Here is a 25,573-nt window from a genome sequence, read left to right on the forward strand (position 1 = left end):
AGATAAGTGAAGTGAATTATCCATGATTGAACAGCTAGTAGGAATCAGAGCCCAGAGTCCAATCCATTTCTCCTGCCTCCTGGTCCAATAGTCTCCAGTAGACCAAGTCAGTTAACCTTGGAGCTTATGGCTTACCTTTGTTCACATGCCCTTCCTGGGATATATCTATCTCTTGTACCTTCCATTCAATCTGGCCATACAGTAAAAAACCAGGACATATGTATTCAGTTGGCCACCTTGCCATTTACACAGTTCATGCTCTTTTTCTCCCTACCTGGATCAAAGGCCTTTAAGACAGAGCTCCAAAACCCAGTCTCCCCTAAGAGAGTTAACCCATTGAGTTAGAACTTTGGAGAGATATTGAGTTGGGGATGGGGGAAGAGTTGAATGATACTAACTGGTGAATGAGTGAGTGGAAATTTACCCAACCCATTATATCACAGTTTCACATCCCAGCCTAGAAATCAGGTCCTCCCATCTTGTGATCTGCCCTATGACCATGCACACATTTTCCCACTCCACCAATCCATGACTTAATCTGGGAACAGTAATCTAAGCAATCTCACCACAGCTAATAGAAAGGACAGTGAAGACCTGTTGCTCTGGGCTCCCTTCACAATCCCTATAACTCATCAGACTAAAATTCCCTTCCAGCCACTACTCCCTTTATATGTGTATTAAAATGTAGGCTCCATGAGGGAAGAGATTGTCTCACTTCATATTGGTATCCCAGTGACTCACACTGTGCCTGGCTTTCCCTTCAGACACTGCCATCATTCTGGTGCAGGCACCCATCACTTCACACCTTGATTATTGCATTAGCCCCCTCATGGGTCTGGGTGTCTCAAGTCTCTCCCCTCTCTACTCCATCTTCTACTCAGCTGTCAAAGTGATCTTCCTAAAACATAGGTCTGATCACATCATCCCCCTATCAGGCTCCCTGCGACTTCTAGGATCAAATATAAAATCCTCTGTTTATCATCCAAAGCCCTTCACAACTTGGCCCTCTATAGCCTTCTCATTATTTTTATACCTCTCCCCTCCCACCTACTCTATAATCCAGTGATCTTACACAGACTCCTTGCTATTTTACAAATTTGACACATATCTCCCCACTCCAAGTGTTTTCCCTGGCTGTCCCCCATAGGTAGAAGACTCTCCCTCCTCATCTCCATCTCAAGGCTTCTCTGGCTTCCTTCAAGTCTCAACTAAAATTCCATCTTCTACAAGAAATTTTCCCCAGTACTCCTTAATCTTAGGGCTTTCCCTGTAAGATGATCTCACATATATCTTTTTTTAAAAAATAATTTATTTATTTAATTTTTCTATTCTATTTTTTATTTTTATTTTATTATTTATTTTTTGTTTTCAACATTCACTTTTTTAAGATTTTGAGTTCTAAATTTCCCTCCTCCCCAAAACAGCACATAATCTGATATAGGCCATACATGTACAATCATATCAAACATATTTCCACATTAGTCATGTTGTGAAAGAACAATCAGAACAAAAGGGGAAAAGCATGAGAAAGAAAAAACAAAACAAGAGACAGAAAACAGCATGCTTTGATCTGCATTCAGACTCCACAGTTCTTTCTCTGGATGTGGATAGCATTTTCCATCATGAGTCTTTTGGAATTGTCTTAGATCATTATATTGCTGAGAAGAGCTAAGTCTATCAAAATTAGTCATTTCACAATGTTGCCGCTATATGTACAATGTTCTACTGGCTCTGCTCGCTTCACTCAGCATTAGTTCATGCAGGTCTTTCCAGGTGTTTCTGAAATCCGCCTGCTTATAATTTATTGCGCAACGATAGTATATTACATTCATATACCACAACTAGTTTAGCTACTCCCCAATTTTTAGGTATCCCCTCAATTTCCAACTTTTTTGCCACCACAAAAAGAACTGCTATAAATATTTTTGTACATTTGTGTCCTTTTTCATGATCTCTTTGGGATACAGAGCTAATAGTGGTATTGCTGGATCAAAGTGTATGCACAGTTTTATAAGCCTTTGGGCATAATTCAAAATTGCTCTCAAGAATGGTTGGATCAGTTCACAACTCCACCAACAAGGTATTAGTGTTCCAATTTTCCCACATCTACTCCAATATTTATCATTGTCCTGTTTTGTCACATTAGCCTGATAGTTGTGGTACATCAGAGCTGTTTTAATTTTCATTTCTCTATATAGTAATTTAGAGCATTTTTCCTCTGACTTAAATTTCTTCATCCATATCTCACATATATTTTGTCTGTACATAGTTGTCTTTCCCAGTAAATTGTTTACTTCTTGAGGGCACGGACTATCTTTTACATTTCTGTCTATCCCTAGTGCTTAGCCCAGTACCTGGCACATGATAGGTGCATAACAAATGCTAGGTGACTTACTAACACATAGTGAGCGTTTAATAAGTGCACATAGTAGGCAGCAGCATGATACAGTGGGAAGTATCAGATTACCTGGGTTTAAGTTCCACTTCTACCTGTGTGACCTTAGCCAAGTATCTGAACCTTAGGCTTCTCTGAACCTCACTTTCCTCATCTGTCACATGATGGAGTTGGAGTAGCTGGTCTCTGTGGTCCCTTCCTTTTCTAGCTTGATCCTAATAAATAAATGGTTCTTCTTTTTTTTTTTTCATTTATTTATTCATTCATTGTAATAGTTCCCTGTCCTCAAACTTAACACCAACCACAAGGACTATTGGTTTTGGAGGGGAGAATTAGAAGGAGGCTCTTCCTTTTTATTCATGTGAACAGCTGAAAGACTCAGAATATAGCTTTGCTCACATTTTAGGTTCTGAAGCTAACTAATTCCCAGCCATAACTTTGGGCCCTCCCTTCTGCCTACTGAGTATACTTAGCTTTGGCTAAGTTTCTCCCAGTCACACCCTCCCATAACCCAGGAGGCTCTGGACATAAAACTGTATTCATCAACATGTTGTGTCATAGCATTTCTCTCTGCAATGTGGGGGCAAATTACAGAGAAGTAAACTTCAACTTAATTCAGTAACAACACTTTCTTACAATTAAGACGACCCCAAATAGGAATGGTTTGACTCAGTAGATGGTAGTGACTTACCCACTGACCAAAGTCTTCTTCTTGAAGTCATTCACTTCTTCACATGAATGTTGGGTCACCTATTGGACCACTTCCTTTACAAGAATAGGCTGTGCTCTGAAGACCCTTGTGCTCTCAGGTTCTATGATTCTATAATCTTTAGGTCTGGTTAGTAGGCACCACACAACGCTACTGAGTTCCCTGTTCTACTATGGAACACAGTGACAGATTTAAACCAGTGGATTATCCAACTAAAAGGAGGGAAGACTCCTTGCTTAGGGGAACGACCACAAGGTGTGATTGACTCTATGGGATATGATAACACAGAAACTGGATGGAGTTGGTCAGCCAATCACTCACTGGCTAAACCTGCATCTGGGAACCTGGTTCTTCCTGTCTTGCTAGCACTTAGGCAACATGTCATACATCATCTTTTTTAACTGGACCTACCTTCCTGACACCATTAAATGGGATGTGGGGGCGGATAAGGAATTTCCTTCCCACCCACCCAGGAGGACCACTTGTTGCTTGAGCCATAGAGTGATGGATAAAGTTTGGTGCAGTCTTTTGAGTGAGTCCAAGTTTTACAGAACAAATCTTTTTATTAAGGGGATTTGTTCTGTATTTTGGATTCAGTGAAAGGGCCACACTTGAGAACCTATATGGCCTCGAGGCTGCAAGTTCTCTACCCCTGGATAAACCATCCAACTAAGGATTCAGAAGCTTTCAGCTTTCCCAGATGAGTCTTTGTCTGGAGCACAAACTGGAAGCTTTGTTAGTCCTGTGACATTTGTCTTGGCCCTCAGTTATCAGGAAGAAAAGGTGGGATGAAAGTCAAGGGCTGAGGTGGGCAAAAAAAATGTTAAATCAGTTCCTTGCATCTTTAAATCACTCTCTTCTTCCCCACACTCAGCTGCCAGGCTTGTCTACAGGGGATGGGGTCTGCAATACTTAGGTTAAGTGGCATTTTTCTCATGTTTAGTTAGCATGGTGCCAGTACATGGTAAATGCTTAATAATTGTCTATGGAGCCATACTAAGTCAATAATAAATATAATATATACATATAATAAATATAAATTTATTTTCTGAATTTATTATTCACTGAATTTCATGAACTTTGCTCGTTAGGTCCTCATTCATCACTTAGACCCCTGGTCCGTACGTGTCTCCTGAATATAGCTTTATTCAGTGACAGAAGACTTTCCCCATTAGCCAGTGACAGTGTTGCCAAATACTCAGATGAGAAAACTCTTAGAGGGTAGGAGAGTAAGGTGTTAATTTACTGAGTTATTTAACCACAAATATTAGCTCCTGATATGTTCAGAAGGGGCAGGGGTATGGGGGGGTGAGGGGAAGGGTGGTGAGGCAATTATTTGAGATGCACAGTTTAGATAAGACAATCCTTGCTCTCAGAGCATTTACAAACTAAATCTGGACACAGCCATCCTTCAGTAAAACTGTAGAGTCAATAAAACTTGCTTTTAAAGTTATAGCATTTTTCTGGAATTTGGAGTTTGGAGTTTCATGGACTCTTAGAGATATTCTAGACCAGGGGTTCTTAACCTGGAGTCCATAGCTAGATTTCAGTCCCATGAACTTGGATAGGGGACTAACTACATCATTATTTTCATTAACTTCAAACTGAAAGTTAGCATTTCCTTCAACTATGAATGTAGACAACAAACATTATTCTGAGAAGGGGTCCATAGGTTTCATCCAAGTACCTGAGGAGTTCTTGACACAGATTTCACAGATGAGGATTCTGAGGCCTAAGAGAAGTTACAGGAACAGAGGCAGAACCTGGAGTCAGAAAGACCTATGATTGAATCCTGCCTCAGACACTTAGGAGCTGTGTGACTGCTGAAGCAAGTCATTTAATTTTCTCTCTGTCTCAATTTTCTCAACTGGAGAGAGGATAGCACCTACCTCACAGTTGTGGTGAGGATCAAATGAATTAACATATATGTAAAGTGGTTTGTGAATCTTAAAGCACCTTATAAATGTTAGCTATTATTGTTATTGAGTAGTTTCAGTAATGGTCAATTCTTTGTGACCCCATTTGGGGCTTTCTTGGCAAAGATACTGGTGTTATTTGCCATTTCCTTCTCCAGCTCATTTTACAGATAAGGAAACTGAGGCAAATAGGGTTAAACAATTTGCCCAGGGTCACACAGCTATTAAGTTTTTGAGGCTGGATTTGAACTCTGATCTTCCTGATTCCAGGTCCTACACTCTCCACTTGTATTACCAAGGCAATATTCACAGCACTGGTGGTGACTATGAATATGCCAGTATAGTTCTAGATCACAAAATATAAAAGACTCTCTACATAGAAGGCAGAAGAAAAACATTTATTTAGACACCAGAAAGCCAAATCCCAAAACCAGAAAGCAAATTCCGTCATGGTGACCAAGAAGTTAATAAACATGATCACCGTAGGGGACAAAGCCATTCCCAAGTCTAGCCCCCTCAGCCAGGACCTTCTCACAAGCAAACACTCGTGAGCCTGAGCCTTGCCTCACGTGCTCCTGCCAGCGTCCTCTCCCCTCTGCCCAATCGCACTCACTCACTGACTCCTGGTTCTGCTCCATCCTTCCTGTTCCTCCTGTTCAGCAAGCTCCTCCCACCATGTGTGACTTAGGCTCCCAGGTGATTTAATGGACCTATTAATGAATAGGAAAGATTTTCCAATTCAAACTACCATTACACCACCGCACCCCCTTGCCAAAACTAGGAGCTCCCTAAACTGATGGCATCACAAGGCCTGTTTTTCCTACCCCCTACCCTCCAGACATTTTGCTAAGTGTCCTGGAGTCAGGAAGACCTGACCAGTTGGGTGACCTAACTAGTTGGGTGACCCTGGAAATCACTTTACTTCCTCCATTAGCCTAGGTTTCCTCCTCTGTAAGACAACAAAAGCATTTACCTCACAGGGTTGTTTTCTTACTCAAATGAGGTAACATCTATAAATTGATTTTCAAACTTTAAAGTGAAATATAAATGCTAGTAAATATATTATTATTATGACTATTTATTATTATTATTGCCTCATCTGGGAAATAAGTAGGAAACTGTTCCATCCTTCCTACTAGAAAGCTTTAAGGTAAAACACAGCCTGTTTTCCTATTTCTTCTTTCTTTGTCCAACTGATTGGTCCATTGAGAAGAACCCTTGAACTGGAATCAGACAGCAGTGTCCATACAAAGAATTCACACGTGGGAGGTTGTTCTGGCCTTGTCCAGGTCTGATTTCACAGCATTTCAAAGACAGTAGAGTGGATTACTCATTAAATCAGCTACTTTAGCAGCTGACAGACAATTTCATTACCTAGAAACCATACTCATTTTTAGACCTACACACAACAAATAGATATAATTTTATATTCTCACAAGCAAATGACCTAGGGGAAGTGGAGAGAAAATATGTACCAATTCTAGGGTTGACTTTATTAATTGTTCAAGGCCACCCCTGTACTACAACGGAAAAAGCACTGGATTTGGAGTCAGTGGACCCAGGTTTGGCTTGACTTTGCCATCTATTACCTATTTGACCTATGGACAGATTATTTCACCTCTCTTGGCCTTAGTTTCCCCATTTGTAAAATTAGGGGAAAAGTTGGGTTATTTCAGATTCCACCAAGTTCTAAATCTATGCTCATCCCTGGCTACTCTATCACCATTAGAAACATCTCACTTTCATTTTTGTTGACATGGAGATGCCTTTTTCTTCTCATTTTTATCCCTTCCCACCTGGATTTGCAGTGTGGTGTAGAAGAAAAAGTACTGGACTTAGAGTCAGAAGCTCTGTGTTCAGATCCCAGCTCTTCTGATAATTACTTGTAACTTTGGCCAAGTCAATTGCTGATGGGGAAATTGAGGCCCAGGAGAACTGGGCCACTAAGGATGAGAGATAATTGTTGGGGCAAGGGAGGGGAAATCCTAAAGTGCAAAGATAAAGTGACTGGAATTCAGTTACCTTACCTATAAAATAAAGTGGACAGATGGATGAGATGACCTCAAAAGTCCCATTCTTCTTTAACTCTGTATGATTCTAATCTCTGGTTCTTGCTTTCTGGCTTTGTTCTGACTTAAAGAACAATAGTTATTTAATTAGGAATTACAGTGAAAGACCTGAAAAGTACATCTCATAAGAAAAAGGCTACTGTTCTGCCTACAATAGAGAAGATGGCTATCTTTGCATCCTATGCTGTATGAGAAGGAGCAACGTGTTATAAGGTATAGAGGCCTGGTATATATAGTAAGGAATAAAGGGGATGGTGCTGGCATTTGGGAGAACTGGCATCAGATTGTGACTCTTCTACTAAACAGAGGCATAATCTAAAGGAATCTCACTTATTTATCTGAGCCTTAGTTTCTTCATCAGGAATATAAAGGCTTTGGTTTAGATAATCTCTAGGTCCCTTCTGTTCCTAAGAGTCTAATTCCATTGAATTCCTCTGGGTTACTCTGTTACCAAAAGGGGCCCTTTACCCACACTAATATAAATTCCTATGTCAGGACATTGCCCACAAATTGTGCTGGCAGCCCCCAATACTGTAGTATCATTTGTGGGTGCTGAAAACTTTCCCAATTCAAAAATATTTCATTACTGGTCTACCACAGGGCGAGAAATTCCCACACATTATTCACTCTCTCAATTTAATGAATTGACAGCCCTAGTTAGAATACAAATATGTTTTCTGGGAACATGAAATTATTTTAGCACTTTAACATGGAATTCATTTAGTAATTAACTAGAGTTCTCTCACCTAGTGAAGAATAAGACACAGGACAGGTATGTACAAGCGAGTAAGAAGGAGTCTAGAGAATGCTTTGCCACTAGGTACTGGGTATGGTGTGGTAGTGCTTGGCTCTAACCATCTGGGACCAATATGGAGCTTTCATTTTGCTGACAGGGAAATTGAGGCCCAGAAAGTGTATGTAACTTGTCTTAGGTTTAATGGCTTTGGAAGGACTGGACCCCTATGGGTGAGAGAGAATCCTGAAAACAAACAAAATTTTATAATTCACAATTTTGCCAAAAGTGTAATCCTCTTTTTCCATTAAAAGCATCCTCTAATGCCTCATGGGAGTGTGGGAGTTTCCATGAGTCAGCCTGAGATCTCAAGGGTTAGGCTAAGGAGCCCAATAACAAGTTCTGTGGAACTAGAAAAGCTTCCCATCTGGATCCAACATTCTTTGTTTATTGAGGATCAGCCTCGCTAAGTTTGGAAAGGCTTTTCACATGAAAGGTGGCCACCAGGGGATTGGCCACAGAAACTCATGAATACCATCTCCTGAGACACAGTGGTTATGATTTCTGTTGGTAGAGGATGGATGCACACCTCAATAAAATCAAACACTCATGGATTGGCATGGATCTATTTACCACCTTTGATGTTTTAGTGACTACCATATCCTGCTGTTGTGCAGCAACATCTTCAACCACCTGCTCTGGCTGTATTGAGTAGCAATCTGGCTCAGTGGCAAGAGCATTGAACACTAGTCATGAGATATGGGTCTCAAATCTGTCCCCTTATTAACAGTGTGGGCTTGGGCAAGTCACTCTCTGAACTTGAGTTGACTGACTCATAAGGGAATGGCAAAATTTGTGTGGCCTATCTCATAGGATGATTCTGAGGACTAAGCTAGATAATATATGTAAAGTGATTCATAACTGGAGAGTGTTATAAATAGAAGCTGTTATCCCTCTGGATCTATCCTCACAACTCCCAAATGTTTTGTTTCATGATGCAGGCCAAGGTGTATCACTGACCATTCCGCAGCCTAACATCAACGCCACAGTGGCCCAAGACATTCTACTCTCAGTTGAGTACTCATGCCATGGCGTGCCTACCATTGAGTGGAAATACACATCTTACTGGGGGATGCAAAAAATCGTGGAGTGGCAACCCGGAACCCAAGCCAACGTCTCCCAAAGCCATAAGGATCGAGTCTGTACATATGACAATGGCTCCATTCTGCTCTTCAGGGTAGGGGTGAGGGATACTGGCTACTATACAGTCACTGTGACCGAAGGACTGGGAAGCAGCCAGTTTGGTATCATTGTGCTACATGTGTCTGGTAAGGAAGCCCCTAAGCATCCTTCCACATCTAATTTATCAGGGAATGTATTTGGGGAACATTTCATACTATTAAGAGAAATTATCTCCCCTCCTTCCCTCCCTCATCCTCCTCTTAGAGATTCTTTATGAAGACCTACATTTTGTGGCGGTTGTCCTGGCTTTTTTGGGTGCCGTAGCCACCGTGTTAATCAGCCTCATGTGGGTTTGTAATAAGTGTTCATACAAATTCCAGAGGAAGAGGAGACACAAACTGAAAGGTAATTAATTCTCTTGCTCTTATGATCATTGAATTTTCATGTTTTTTAGGACAACCTTGGCATTAATGGCATTTGGGAAAACCATCTTCCCAATTTTCAGGTAATTTTTTGCATCCAAGATCTGTGATTTTATCAGTGAAGGAAGCTCTTGGTGAGGAAATTCCTCTACCAGTCTAGATCGGGGTGTACATGCTCTGCAATTTATTGCCTGACCCACTAAGAGGTTAAGTGACTTGACTAGGGTCACACACAGACAGCATGTGCCACAGACAGGACCTGAACCCACATCTTTCTGACTCAGAGGTCAGCTCAAAGCTGGCCTCTAGTCATTATGTCACAGTTTCTTTTTCTTCTTCTTTTAGCTTTCAAAAAAAATTTTTTTTGGTTACATTTTAAGTTCTGGATTGTCTTCCTCCCTCCTCACCCCAAAGTAGAGAAGCTCACCATTTGAAATGTACACACACACACACACACACACACACACACACACACACACACACACACACACGTGTAAAACCAATCCATCCATATTTCTATTTATCAATTCTTTCTCTGGAGGTGGATAGCACCTCCTTTCATAGATCCTTTGTAGCTGATTTGATAATCAGAATAACTTAATCATTCACAGTAGTACTTAGATCAGTATTGCTGTTACCGTATGTAACATTTTTTTGCTTCTGCTCATTTCTTTTTACTTCTTTTTTTGGAGGCAACTGGGGTTAAGTGACTTGCCCAGGGTCACACAGCTAGTGTCTGAGGGCAGATGTAAATTCAGGTTCTCCTGACTCCAGGGCCAGAACTCTATCCACTGTGCCACTTAGCTGCCCCAGTTCTGTTCATTTCACTCTTTACTATTTCATGTTTTTCTAAAATCAAACTGCTCATCATTTCTTAAAGCACAAATCCATTACAATCATGTACCACAACTTGTTCAACCATTCTCCAATTGATGGGCATCTCCTCAATTTCCGCCACAAAGAGAGCTGCTATAAATATTTTAGAACATATAGGTTATTTTCTTTTTCCCCTGAACACCTTGGGAAACTGACCTAATAGTGCTATTGCTGGTTCAAAGGTTATACATAAATTTTCTAGCTCTTTTAAGACATAATTCCAGATGACTCTCCAAAATGGTTGGATCAGTTCACAGTTCCACCAACAGTATATTAGTGTAACAATTTTTCTACACCCTCTTCAACTTTTGTCATTTCCACCTTCTATCATGTTAGCCAGTTTTAATATATTTCAAAGTTGTTTTAATTTGCATTTCTCTAATCAGTAATGATTTAGAGCATTTTTTCATATGACTATAGTTTTGATTTCTTCATCCAAAAACTGCCTGTTCATATCCTTTGACCAGGGGAATGACTCACATTCTTATAAATTTGACAAAATTCTCTACATATTTGAGATATTAGACCTCTTTCTGAGAAACTATCTATAAAAGTTGTTCCCCAATTTTCTGCTTTTCTTCTAATCTTGACTACAAGTTTTATTTGTATAAAACATTTTTAATGTAATCAAAATGATCCATTTTATAATCTCACAATGCTCTCCATCTCCTGTTTATTTATAAATTCTTCTCCTATTCATAAGTCTGATAGGCAATATGTTCCTTGTTCTTCTAATTTACTTACAATATCTCCCTTTATATCTAGGTCTTGTATCCACTTCAACCTTATCTTGATAAATGGTATAAGATATTGGTCTATACCCAATTTCTGCCAGATTGTTTTCCAGTTTTCCCAACTTTCTTTTACCAAATAGTGAATTCTTATCTCATAAGTTTAAAACTTCACGTTTGTCAAACACAAGGTTACTGTGATCATTTACTGCTGTGTATTGCATGTCTACTCTGTTCTACTGATTCACTTATTTCTTAGCCAATACCAGATAGTTTTGAAGATTACCACTTTATAATACAGTTTGAGATCTAAGCATACTGCCTCTTTCACACAATTAATATGCCATTCATTTGCAGAAAGCACAACTGAAGAGATTGAGCTGCAAAATATTGACTGTTAGCCAAGTCTGGGCTGAAGGACATTCCTACCTCAAGAGAAAAAAAGACTTGATTTTAAATGAAACAAGCAAGCAAAACGAAGCACCCACTGCTGCCAGCTCCCACAGCTTGGGCATGTTTTTGTATAGATCCTTTTTCATGGGACAGAACTTCATCCCTGATGAGTGATCCAAAGACACATGAAAATTTACAGGTCTGACCAAGGGGCAGGGGGGCCCTACATGAATAGGGCATCACTCAGTTCCTACCCTTAAGCTGAAAGGCTATGTGGAAGGCTTTGTTGGGGCTTAAAACAAGTGAGTCATTCACTGCTTTTACAACAGAATTTGACTCAAGGACTCCTCTTGGTTATATCTTCAGTCCAATAATGGTCCACAGACAATGTCCTCTGAAGGAAAACACCAAATCAAGATAGAAAAGCAGTGGTAAGACATGGACAGTCCCATACTATGCTTTAAGTGTGGTGACAGGGCCATGTGAAGTTGTTGCTGCTGTTGCTGAGTTGTTTCAGGAGCGTATCTGACTGTGACTCCATTTGGGATTTTCATGGCAAAGATACTGGAATGATTTGCCCTTTCCTTCTCCAGCTCATGACTTATCCAGGGTCACACAGCTAGTAAGTGTCTGGGGCCGGATTTGAACTCACAAAGATGAGTTTTCCTGACTGTAGTCCTAGTCCTACATGCCCCACAAAGGAGGAAGTACTATATTAAAAAAAAAACAAACAAAAAAACCCCACAAAACCCTGAAATGACCTACAGACTTGGTGTGTACACATCTACACATTTGTGTGTATGTGCACACTATGAACAAACTGTGCCAGGAGCAGAACCTACTTCTCTGCATTCTTCATATTACATATAGCCAATTATCTGCTTCACTGGAATGTAGCACTCAGTACTACCTGTACCCATTGCATTGGCCCTGAAAATGTAATCCCAAAATATAGGTAATCTGTCATTTTCAAATGACCTCCATATACAAAGAATCACCACCTCCCCTGCCCCCACCAGAACCAGAGCCAGAGAGGTTTTAATAGAATGAAAGTTCTACATGAGTCAGCAGTGTGACTTGGCAGCCAAAAAAGAAACTTAGTGCAATCTTGGGCTCCATTAACAAAGGCATCACATTCAAGACAGCAGAGATGGCAGTCCTGAGCACTTCTGGAATATTTTGTTCAGTTCTTGGGACCACCTTTTGGGAATGACATTGGCAAGCTAGAGGGTCACCCTTGAGGAGGGTGACCAAGATGATGAGGGGACAGGTTCTATCAGTCCACATAAGGATATAGCCCACTCTGTAAGAACTGGGAATATTTAGCCTAGAGAAGAAAAATTTGGGTGGAGCATGACTGCTATCTTCATTTAAATAGCTTTCATAAGGAAGAGTGATTAGATTTGTTGACGAGGGAAAAACTAAGGGCAGGGAGTAGAAGCCACAGAACTGAAGATTTTAGTTTAAGGAAAAATTATGGTAATAATTTGGTGTCCAGAGTGGAGTGGGCAGCTTTCCTTATCATTTTTAAGTAGGGGCTGGATAACCACTTCACCAGGGCGAGGTGATAGGTTGGATAAAACATCTCTAACTGGATGACCCTAGGCAAACCTTTCAACATCTCCATGGGTCTGCATCTTTTCATCTGTAAAAGGAGGTGGAATGGCCTCTGAGGTCCCTTTCAACTCTTAAATCAATAATCCTCTGACCTCTTAAGGACCCTTCCAACTCTGAGATGGTTTGATTGGTTATGTCAAGGAAGCTGTTGTAAAAAAAAAGATTGTCAAGACATTATGCTTTATGAAGCAAAGAAAGGAAAGAAGCTGTGAAAAGAAGGGAGGGAGATATAGGGCAACATGAAGATACTGGGAGTTATAGAAAGGGATGTCCACAGTAAATTTCTTATTTAACAGTTTTGTTTAGGGTTAACACAAGACTGCAATGGCAGAACTCTTAATAATACTTATTTTTCAGTTTGGAGTTAAATATGTTTTTTGTGGGTTATCCTGAGAACTTAAGGTGCTTCTATGAGAAGATGCACTGCAAGTTTCAAAGAACTAAATTACAAATGTTCATTTGGAACACAGCTCTCTCATAGGAGACTGCTTGTTTTCAGTAATACAAAAGGAAATCCAAAGTCATGGACTCTAGTACTGGCCTCCATTTATTTCACTTCTCCAGGCTGTTTCTCTGCTAAACAAGACTAATAAACACCTTAATCCTAAACTACCTCATAGCCAGATTATAAAGTGGAAGCAAAGGAAGTTTGTAAAGCTCACTGTTTTAGACAATAGCCTGGAACTCAAGAATGGGCAATAGCATTTGATTTTTCTCTTAATATTTCCAGTGCCTAGTGATGTCTTGTGCACAGCAGAATCTTAATAAGGACTTGTTGAATTTTGGACAAATGGGGAAATGTGCAGAAAAGGGGGACAAGTAATCAAGAACTATGTCAAATGAGTAGTCTATGATAGGGAAAGAAAAATGCCATTGATACCTGAGAGTTCAGGTATCTAGAACCCTTGGTTGGAAAGATAGTTAGGGGGAAGAGGGAGTTTATTCCAATTGTTTCAGGTGACCATGTATGTGATATGAATCCTAAATTCTGTTAGTATTTTCAAATATCTCAATTTTTGTTTTGTGAAGGAATTCTGCCTTTTTCCACAACAGGAAGATACTATCTTAGGGATTATCTGTTAAAAGTAAATCAAATCCTAAATTATATGCCATACTATAATAGACAGGACTATGCTAAAGAGGGAAATAAAACCTTTATCTGATCCCTGACTAGTTGATATCCAAATAAATACACACTGCTTAAGAGAAAAAAGTAGCAAAAAGGGGACATTAAACTATACATAAGGATTGCTACAGGCTGCATATTGACTTAGTTGTAAAATGTATAGTCTATATTTTATTGCATTTTTATTTATTGATAAATATTTTCTAATTACGTTTTATTCTGGTTCTGCCCACACTCAGGATTGTCTCAGGCAGCCAGTGGTGTCTAATGCTTCTGTTCTACAGATCATTCTCCCCACCTTACAGATAAGGAAATTCTGGTCAAGGAAGATAAAGTGACTACCCTAGTTCACACAGCTCAAAAGTTATCAGGTCCAGTATTTGGACCCAGGTCTTCCTGACTCATATTTGTCTGCTACACTGCACGGCCCTCTACTTGTTGACTTCACCACGTACTAAGGATTAGTGAAACTGTATAGAAAATTCTGAACAGCAATGCTGTCAAAATATTGGTTTCATTTTTTTCTTCTTCTATATGACTACCCACCAGTAAAGCCTATTAATGAATAGACCGTAATTCATCCATCCTTATCTTTTCATTCTCTGAGATTTTTGTCCATAGTCTTCTATGGGTAAGATCCATGTCTTGGATCTGTGGATGTATGTAAGGTTCTATGTGCCCTCTATGAACAGCAAACATATATAGTGCTTCCTGCGTGCCCAGCACCGTACTAAACACTTTACAGATATTATTTCATTTGATCCTGACAAACTCCCTGGGAGATAGGTGCTATCATCCTCATTTTACACCTGAGTAAACTGAGGCTTGGTAACTTGCCCAAGATCACATAAGTACTAAGAGATGAAGTCAAATTTGGAGTCTCACTGACTCCAAGTCCAATGCTCGATCCACTGTGCTCTCTACTGGCCTCTAGGGAGGCTCCACTTTGTGAACTAATGGCCTTTTTTACATTTCAAAGGTACCAAAGCAGCACTCACGCATTGATTCTTCCTAACTCACACCAGGACTAGGCCCACTTACTTTTTCCAATCATACCTAAAATATAGTACCGAGAAACAGAGTACTCCAGCAGATAAAGCCTTGCTGATACAACCTGCTTGAAAACCTCACACACAAGATGCTTGGTAGCTTCTGTTTTTATCAGGGATATCAGAAACCTCCCAATTGTTAAAAGCAAGAGAGCTCAGCAAGCTCTAGGCACATGAGGGGGAATCTATTGGAAAACAAAAATGCAACTTTGTCCCTAATGGGTACAGAGCTTTTGGCCATAGAAGTATAAGGAAGTACCCACAGAAAGGGGAAGCAATTAGAATTAATGAACATCTTGCTGGTCATGGAGATTCCTTCTTTAGATCCTCTCTCTAACATTTGGTAAGGATTAGGCAAAGTGAGAATGCTGGGCAAGTCCCTCCTCAGACAAACCTGAAACTTGTATTAGAGAGTTTAGTCTGTAGAAAGGCCTAGTGTCCAGGCCCGGGCAGGTAAAAGTCCCTGCTCTACCCTAGTCAGTCCACATCTGGGGTGCTGTATTCAGTTATACTCAAAGAAGAACAGCCTGTGGAGTGGGGGTGTTTAGAATGGAGAAGACTAAGGAGTGAGAGTGAAAACTCTTTATATAGTTGACAGGAAATCCCCAGAAAAGGGATTAGACATGGTATGGCTGGCCCAGCGGATCAAAGACGTAGGTAGGTAGGTAGGTAGGTAGGTAGGTAGGTAGGTAGGTAAGTAGGTAGAGAGATAAAAGCAAGTAGCATTTTTGTTATTTGCACCTCACAAAGGCCCCGTGAAGTAAATGCTATTATCTCCATTTTACAGATAAGAAAACTGAGGTTGATAGGTTAAGTGAATTTCCCACAATCACACAGCCAGTAAGCATCTGAGGAAGGATATGTATTCAGGTCTTCCTGACTCCAAGTCCAGGCTTCTAGTCACCGTATCTAGATTATTAGATCACAACTATTACATGCCTAATAAGAATGCGCAATGGAAAACAAAGTTGCAAAGTGACAAATTCAGATCTGATGTAAGGAAAAACTTTCTAATGATTCTAAGAGTTATTTAAAAGGAGAATGATTCCTCAAAAGGTAAAAGGTTCCCCCTCCCTGGAAGTCTTTAAGCCAACACTGGGGGTGTAACCACTTGTGGGGTATGTTGTGGCAGGCATTCCTGCATAGGAACAGGCAAGGTAGCAGTCGATGGTCTCTGACATCCCCTCTGACTCTGGGGGTATCCCTTTTGAAGACTGTTGACTGACTCAAATATCAATTGAACACAAGCATCTTGCCTATAAAACAAATGTTAATGAGATTTCTTTAGCCTCTATCAATGAGAAGGCAGCAGTGGTAGGTTTTAGGTTTTAACTTCTTTTAACATAAGGAGTTTTTGTTTCCTCTATCTCAGATGCCAGTCTTAAGTCTCTGGGCAATAGTTCTGTCAGATAAATAACTAGTTAGTAAAATGCTATTGCATAATCTCAGTTACATAGTGGATTCCTTATAAAATTTGTTTATGGATAAATTGTCTGTTACCACCCTGCCCATCTCTCCTCACAGACCACATAGCTGCTCCCTCCTGACATTTCCCCTGAGATTCTCAAGCTGTACAGGGGTGAATGGGGCACTTGGGAGAGCAGCAGGTTCACCAGTAGATACCACAGTGGCCCTTGGCTTTCCCTCCTTATCTAGATGGCAGTGGTTTTTCCACACACAACAGACACTTATGAATTTCCATAGAACTTAATCCTTATAACAAAGCTGAGTCACAATAAGCTTTTTAACTGTACAATCATTTTAAAGAAATAAAGCAATTTATATTTAAGGCTCTTTTTCTTTAGTTTTCTAGACCATGCTCACCTAAGCAAAGCCAGTCAGGTGAGAGGAGAGCTTCGCTGGACCTGAGAAAGCCCTTGAGGCCACTAAGGCAGATGTTGTAACTCTGTATTTGATACAAAGCAAAGATTAAGATGAGTTTAGGAGGGGAAAAAGGCATATCAAAAGTCCCAATTATATTTTTAATTAGATTTTTTTTTAAAAAGGAACCACTTTGTACTCCTTAAAAAAAATTATGTTAAAAAAATACCACCAATGTCACAAGCTCTTTATGAACATATTGTGCATTTCAAAGTATACTTATGAAGTGTTTTTCAACTTTAAAATGCTGTGAAAAATTCACCAATTATTTTATTTTAAAAACAATGTTTCATGTGGAGACTTCCTTTCATTAGCTTGTAGTCAAAGTTATAAACCCAAGCAGAAAATAATATTCTAGAAAAAGCCACACTATGAACAAGGGGTGAGTGCAGACATAAGCAACTCCATTTTATACACAAAGTTTCGGCCTTCCATCTTATTCCACTGAACTTCCTTGAATGGTCCACGGAGATGGTTCCATTTCCAATCCTGCAGCACATCACTTTTGGGGAGGTCCTTGCACTGACTTCGGGGAAATTGTACCATGACTTTGCTGCCACTCTCAGGGCCATTACGAACTGCGGAAATAAACAATGGGTATGAGAATATCAGCAGCAGCAACACTTTCTGTATTATACACATGATGACACGCAGTAGTGTTTCTAGTTAAGTCCTATATAAAGTATACAATAACAAAGGGCCAATAAAAGTTAGATTTTCTATATATTTTTAACAAGCCTCTAACTAAAAAAAATTCATAGTAACAATCTAAAAAATATGGAATTGCTGTACAAAATGTCAAAGAAATAATTATAAGTTAATTGAAAGAATTAATGTTAGTGAATACACTTTCTTCAAAATTGTAAAGGCAAAAGCATAGCTAAAGAGGTCTGGCTTTACTATATAAAGTAAAGTCATTTGTAGTTATATAACCAAATGCATGCTCTTAGAGTGGTTTTTAAGTGTCTGGAAGCCTTAATGAGGTTTCACTCTATATTCAGAGAACAAGCAGGCATTTAAAAATTCTTATCACCAAAGAATTAAATGAAAAAAAATTAATGGGCACATATCCTAATGTTAGCTGGTGGGGAAAACCCAAACAATGACCAGCATTTTGATAATCTCTCATACCACTAATGCAGAAACTGGAAATGATCACTGTGAAGTTAAAAAGGCCCTAGGAAGTAAGCAATGTATTCCTTTTTTAGTCACAGGATTGGAACCAGTATTCCTCTGCACGTATCCGCCAACACAAACTTTAAAGTCAAACATTCAGCCTTAGAAACAGCCACCACTGCAGGGAAGAGACAATACTGATTATATTTAATATAATCCCTCCTAAAGAACACAGGGAATTTAAAAGACAGAGTAGGCTGAAACATTGTATGGCTGTCTTGAAAGACATGTTATTAATCTTATCATCATTTTCAAAGTAAACACTAGGTGGCTAGAGAAATATAGCAATATTTAAGAAATGTTCAGCAACATAAAGTTAGACTTTTCCCTAATGTTACCTATTACGATCATTACCTGAAATAGCGTAGTCACCACTTGGTGACGCCACAGTTATGGCTGACGCGTTGCCGATGCTCTCCACTGGGCCAAGTCCTGCGTGATTACTGAAACTAAGGACCTGCCATCCCATCACCTTGGCCAGTTGCTGAACTGCATGCACCTGATGCTGGGACATCTATAGGGGAGAAGAGGAGAGGAGGAAGAGAGTAGTCATTGGAATTAATGTTTATTTTACTTTTGGCTTTGAAAAATCACTTATTTGCTAGGCATCACACAAAGCAAGCTAAAACAAAAGGCTGTTCTTGGGAATCCACATAAAAGGCCCTTGTTTCTGGGAATCTCAAATTGAAGATGAGCAATGATGAGGACAAATATAAAGCACCTGCATGTGATAACCACTGAACAAGTAAATTCAGTGAGCAAAACAATGATGACATTATATATCATTCTTCACTCCCCGCTGCAAGTGGTGCTCTGCCTGGGCAACTCCCCTGAGTGAGATGCATCTCCCGGGGCATCAAACCTCATCATGGCACCGCTAAAGCCAGCCTCCTCTCAGTGCCTTCCACTACAGAGGGCAGAAACTGGACTTCTGCTCACTTTACTCTGTGACTGCTGCTTTGCTGCGTTTCAGCTCATCAGAATAAGATGCCCCTGAACCAGGTACCACCTGATTGCCCTTCCCCCCTTATTTTTAATGTATTTTTTGCTTAATTTGAAGATCTTTCCCATCCATTAACAGGCCCATGTGACCTGCTTAAATCACATGGAAGCACGAGTCACATGAGGGTGGGAAGAGCTTGCTGAATGGGTGTAGCAGGAAGAGGTGGAGCTAGAGAAGAGCTTAGAGGAAGTTAATCAGATTAATCAGAGCTGGGAAAGAGCAGGCAGTAACCATCTTCAGTGAAAGAGCTTGTTTGTGATCTGTTTAAGGGAGCTGGTCTGTGGGAGGCCTGGCAGGGGGAAGACTTGGGAATGGCTTTGCCCCCTGCAGGGCTAATGTGTATTGCCTTCTTGGGTACTATGATGGATTCAGCTTTCTGGAGTCTGAAATAAATGTTTTTCTTCTGCCTTCTACATGGAGAGTCTGTTATACTTTGCGATTCAGAACTACGCCGGTACATTCATACTCACCGTGGGTGCTGTGAATACTGCCTAGGCGATACATCCCTCCTCCCTCCATTAAATCATGAGCTCCTTGAGGGTAGGGCCTGTCTTTCTGCTTAATTGTAACCCCAGTGCTTATAAGCACAGCGCCTGGCATATAGTAGGCATGTTTACTGGACTGAATAGATGCTATATATAAAAAAATCCGGTTGTTTTTTTTCTGAGGCTCCATATATTTGACAACTATCTTTAAATCTCTCTCTTAAATAATCTTTTATTTCCTTTTTCCAACCCTAAAATGAAAAGTCTTTAAAAAGTACTCCACTCGCACCCCATACACTGATGGCAGATAAACTAGCCTTGTCTTTCACCGAGAACGTCAAAACTAAGTGAGTTTCTTCACTTACTCTACCATTCCACAAATGTATAGCAATGATTCATAATCCCTACAATATGAAGAGTCCACTCCTGAAACTTCAAAAAATAAAAAGCATTTGCCATTCTTAGAACCTATTCTATATCTTGAACAGAAACTCACTTTATCAAACTCCAGGATCAATTATCAAGTTATAAATGTGTAGTAGGAAAATCATTAAATCTAAAGAAAGAAACATGACTGGCTGAAAAGCATCACATGTAATTTTTATTAAAGGACTAAATTCAACTTGAGAGTTTCCAGAAAATTAGCTAATATAATGGTATTTCATATGTAGTCTATAACTATGAAGGTCATAGCCCAGAGGAAGATGTATGACTGTCCATTGAAGTTATTACAGACAGGATACCTGCTTTCAGGTAGGGGTTAAACTAGATAGATGATCTCTGAGCTTCCAGCACTAAGATTTTATAATTCTAAGACTGCCATTCATAGGAGTAAATTGGCTGGAATGAGTTTTAAGTTTGCAAAGAAACAACCTGGAAGTAGACTCTGCCCAACCTGTTCTCCTAACACTTTAAACATAAATTCTGCAAGAAAATGAGATTTAATATCTCCTAAGATAATTTAATAATAAATGCATGTGTGGTGCTCTACTGGAAACCTATTCTCATGTTAAAACTATACCTTTTCTATTACCACATTTAAGAAGTTAACTTTCATCTGAAATATGTGTATTTCCTTGATTTTACTTACATAACACTGCTGAGTGTCTCCACTGATTTTCCTCAAAAGGAACATTTCTAAACCTCAGTTTTCTCATCTATCCAATAGAGATTGCCAGACTGCGTGGGGAAAGCACTTTGTAAATCTTAAAGCATTATTAATGAGTTATCATTTCATTCCTCACAACAAAAACAAGCTATTTTTCCTTCTTTTCTCTCATCACCAGTTCACCTCCATCCACCATTCAGAGAGCACATGACCTGGTCTTGCACTTCACTGGCAAAGTCAAGACTCTCAGAGGGGAGTTTTCTCTCCCACTCACAAACGTTCCCAGTATTATCACTCTCACTCCCCTCCTGTTGTGCATTCCTTCCAATTATGATCCTGCAGCCTTAATGAAGTCTTCTAACAATCATGCCCTCCTTCTCATGCATCTGCAATCTTTGCCTTGCCACTGGCTCCTTCCCATCTGCCTATAAACATGCACAGGTCCCCCAATCTTAAAAGCAACTTCCACAGACCATTTTATCCCATCCAGCTACAGTTCTAATCCCCCTTACTCATCATTTACCACCAAATTTCTTCAAATAGTTGGTTTCCTGTTCTCTCCTCAATCCTGTACAACTGAACTTATCGTCCCACCTGTTTCCTGAAACTGCTCTTTCTGGGATTACAAATAACCTTCAAACCACCATACTGAATGCTTCTTCTCTCAATCTTCATCTTTCTTGAGGCCTCAGACTCTTATAATGCTCTTATTTTCTCTTCCTTCAGTTTCAGAAACTCCATACTATCCAGGCTCTTTAGCCACCCTTCATGTCTCATCACCTTCTTCATTTCCCAATGTTTGTTCTCTAAGAGCTTTCCTTTGCCCTCCTCTCTTCTCCCTTTATTCACTTGACTAATTTAACTACCACCTCTACATAGATGATTTCCAAACCTACATGTCCAGCCCTAAACAACTAGGTTTTTAGCTCCAAACCATCATCTCCAACTGCCTAGTTGTCCTTGTAGACAACTCCTTGTAGATTACCTCAAACTATATCGACCAAGGTTGAAAGAGATAAATAGAAAACTAATCCCATCATCTTTTCACCAAAACTGTTCCTCCTGATTTCTCTACTTCTCTCTCTGGTATCACCACTGACCACATTTCCCAGGTTCACAGGCCTTCATAATTGGTCCCTTTGCCTCAAACTCTTATATCCTATCAGCAACTAAATCATGTCTGTCCCAGATCTATTAAATTTCTGTCTTCTATTCCTCTCTCTTCCCATTACTACCCTAGTTTAGGATTAAGGAAGATCCTCTTCCTGAGTTCAAATCTGGCCTCTCAGACACTAGCTGTGTGACCCTAACAAATCACTTAACCCTGTTTGCCTCAGTTTCCCCATCTGTAAAAGCTGGAGAAGGAAATCGCAAACCACTCCATTATCTTTTCCAAGAAAACTTCAAGTTGGAACACAGTCATACGTGACTTAAATGATTGAATAACAAAGTTTAGGACCCCTGCACAACAATAACCTTACAGGTCTTCCCACTTTCCCCCCACTCCAAGCCATCTTTCATGCCACTACCAAATTAATCTCTAAAATATAGATCCAGTTACATCACTGCTCAAAAATCTTCAACAGCTCCCTTCTGCCTCCCAAACTCAATGATGTTCTGCTTTCCAAACATGCACACCTAAGTCTGCACCTGTGATTAGGCCATTCCTTACGATGAGAATGTTCTTCCTCCTCTTCCTTTATTTTTTGCACTGTCTGTCCATTCATTAAAACCCAACTCAAAAACTATATCCTCTAGAAAGCTTTCCTTAATTCCTCTGGTTGGTAACACTCTCCCCACTCTGACCTCCCAGAGACTTTGTAGCTCTCTAAATGCATTTACTATGTTATAGAGCCTACTATCCCCATCTGTATTATCCCTCTCTCTAGACTACAAGTTTCATTATGGCAAGCATAGTGTCTTATCTAAAATTTAACTCTAAGTGCCTAGAAGAATGCTCAGCAAACAACAGATGTCTAGTAAATATCTGCTTATTATAATGTGAAATTTGAATTAATTATCTGCAATTCAAAACTATCTGCTGCATCTTAAATTCTAATTCTGATAGTTATAATCAACTAATCTATGAAACATATAAAAGAGAAACGAAATCCAACAATGTAGGTGGGTGTCTGAGTTTCAAAAAAAAAAAAAAAAAAAGCTACCTTAACTGGACAGTACCTGAGACAGAAGAAAATCTTGTAACTCTTGTTCCTGATGGGACAACATAATTACTCTTCCATCTCTGTGCACAACTCTAATCTGTTCAACTCCAATATTCAATTGCAGCTGAATGGACCTTTATAAAAGAGATACCACACAAATAAGAAACATTCAAACCTAAGATATACACAATTTTTTAATAACAAAAAACACACAAAGAAAAACTTTACAAGCTTTGCTTGTATTAAATTTGAATTATCAAAGCATTTAAAAATCAGTATTTCTTAAATGACTAATATAACAGACTAAGTTATAATTTAGGACAAATCAAATAGAATTTTGGCCTCCTTTGTGAATGTGGAATTATAGATATATGTAATATGTTCAATGAAAATGATGTGGTATATCATCTTTTTCTGGATGTTCCTCATCTGTCGTGTAAGACATTAAATCACAAAATGACATGAATTACAAAATCTAAAGTTCTAAAACTCCATTCTTGTAAAATTTGAATCAATAAATGCATAAAAATAAAGAATAAATGGTGTTTTATTCCTAGTCTGCAATAGCTGGCATTTACTCCTTTAGTTTTGGATTAGGAGAGAGCATTTTAAAATAAGATAACATTTGGAATAAATTATTGAGATGAGGAATAAAAGGATTATATGAAATTATAATTTTAAAATACTCTAAATCAAGTGAATTTAAAATACTAGCAATTTATCAATTAGTTGACTTCATTTCTCAACAACTGAAATGCTTTCTGGGCGAATTTTATCCAGTAGATGAATCTACTTTTTCCAGGCAAGTCTAACTGTGTGTACTACAGACTCACTAGTCAAGGGATAGACAGTTCCCCAAAATGCAAACTATTACCACTCTTTTGAAAAAATGCTCCAATTCACTAGTAACAGAATAACATAAATTAAAACAACTTTGAGGTTTCAAATCTTGCAGTCATCCTATTTTGGTCCAGCCCTGTAATTTCACTGATCTAGGGAATCTCGGGTGAAGAAATGTCCTATGCTAATACAAACCACTGTTCTACAGCTCTCAGACTTAGGAAGATGACTGATGCACTGAAAAAGTAAAGTCTTCATTTTTTTTCTGTTTTATTTTTATGGAAATGTGTTTTGCATGACTACACATGTATGATCTATGTGAAATTACTGTTGTTTGTTCTTCATTCTCAAAGAGGACCATGACATCAGGGAGGTGATGCCATGATATGCAGCAAATTGGATTTAAATGAGGTTAGGCTGTGCAAAGTCACCAGCTTCACTTTCTCGTCTGGAGCCATCTGAGTCCAGTGGTAAGCTACAGATCAAGATAACTGAAGATAGCCCTGGACACAGTGGGAGACTCTGGCCTTTATAAGCTAAGTCTTTAACAGGTCTCAGTTTGACTGAGGCTAGGTAAGAAATAATGCAGAGAATGGCCTCTTTCACTCAGTCAAAAAAAAAAAATCAGTCTGGAAAGGGAACCTCAGGGTTTCTGGCCAAAACAGAAACAATTTCTTTTGACATTCACTCTGAGTCAATCAGGGCCCAAACAATGACCAAATGGGGCTTGATCTGGGATCTAGTGTTGGCCAGTGATTTGACTAGAGTGATTTGGGTTTAAGGCTTGGTCCATAAGGGGAAAATAAATGCTTTTCTTTTCAATGGGGAGGCGAGAAAGAAAGGGAAGGAGAGAATTTGGAACTCAAAGTTTGAAAAAAGAATGTTAAAATTGTTTTTACGTGTAATTGGAGAAAAAAATAAAGTTTAAAAAAAAATAAAATGTTTGAGTCTGGAAATGAGGTTAGTGTCAACTGCATTATAGAAGGGAGTTAAAGTGTAAGAAGACTGGAATGGAAGAAAGAGGCCAGGTTATAAAGGGCTTTAAAAGTCAATGAGAGAATTTTATATTTGATCCTGAAGGTAATAAGGAGTCACTAGGGTGTACTGAATGGGGAAAGGGCAGTGACATGGTCAGACCTGGAAGATCATTTTGACAGAAAAGTCAAAGATGAACCGGACTGAAGTGGGAAGACTTGAGGCAGAGAGACCAATTAGCAAGTTATTACCACTCCAGCCCCTTCTCCACTCAGGAGGCAATTTCAATAGTCAACTACAAGGCTATTGCAGTAGTCCAAGATTGAGGTGATAAGAATCTACACCAGGATGCTAACAGTGTCAGGAAAGGAAAAAAGACATACAGGGATGTTATAACAATAGAAGTTTTAGGCTTTGGTAACAGAATGGATGAGGGGTGAGAGTGAGGAGTCAAGAATGACACTTAGGTTATGATGCTGAATGACTGAGAGAATGGTGGTGTCCTTAGTAGTAATAGGCAAGTTAGGAAGGGAGGAAGTCTGATGAAGTTTGGACATGTTTAGTCTAAGATATGCAGGACATTTAGTTTCAGATGTGCAATAGGCAGTTGAAGATGAGCGACTGGAGGTCAGCAGGGAGGATAGGTCTGGATAAGTAGATCTGAGAATCATCAGACTGAGAGCTAAATCCCTGAAAGTTGATGAGATCACCAAGCAAAATAG

General features: G+C 39.4%; 2 protein-coding genes across 4 annotated transcripts in view; one reads left to right on the plus strand and one right to left on the minus strand.

Annotated features, from left to right (window-relative positions):
• Positions 1 to 11,565, plus strand: part of VSTM5 (V-set and transmembrane domain containing 5) — a 31,750-nt gene extending 20,185 nt beyond the window's left edge. For both annotated transcript variants that reach the window (XM_072611340.1, XM_072611341.1), the window contains exons 2-4: positions 8,824 to 9,150; positions 9,269 to 9,409; positions 11,391 to 11,565. In XM_072611340.1, the coding sequence (XP_072467441.1) occupies positions 8,824 to 9,150; positions 9,269 to 9,409; positions 11,391 to 11,434 (512 nt within the window). In that variant the 3' untranslated portion in view covers positions 11,435 to 11,565. The remainder of the gene's footprint in view (positions 1 to 8,823; positions 9,151 to 9,268; positions 9,410 to 11,390) is intronic.
• Positions 11,566 to 17,181: 5,616 nt separating this feature from the next.
• MED17 (mediator complex subunit 17) overlaps positions 17,182 to 25,573 on the minus strand; it is a 29,807-nt gene continuing 21,415 nt past the window's right edge. For both annotated transcript variants that reach the window (XM_072611339.1, XM_072611338.1), the window contains exons 10-12: positions 23,053 to 23,170; positions 18,630 to 18,789; positions 17,182 to 17,677 (exon numbers count right to left, since the gene is read on the minus strand). In XM_072611339.1, coding sequence (XP_072467440.1) covers positions 17,469 to 17,677; positions 18,630 to 18,789; positions 23,053 to 23,170 — 487 coding nt within the window. In that variant the 3' untranslated portion in view covers positions 17,182 to 17,468. The remainder of the gene's footprint in view (positions 17,678 to 18,629; positions 18,790 to 23,052; positions 23,171 to 25,573) is intronic.

Source organism: Notamacropus eugenii, chromosome 5 (assembly GCF_028372415.1).
Source record: "Notamacropus eugenii isolate mMacEug1 chromosome 5, mMacEug1.pri_v2, whole genome shotgun sequence".
Taxonomy (NCBI): Eukaryota; Metazoa; Chordata; class Mammalia; order Diprotodontia; family Macropodidae; genus Notamacropus; species Notamacropus eugenii.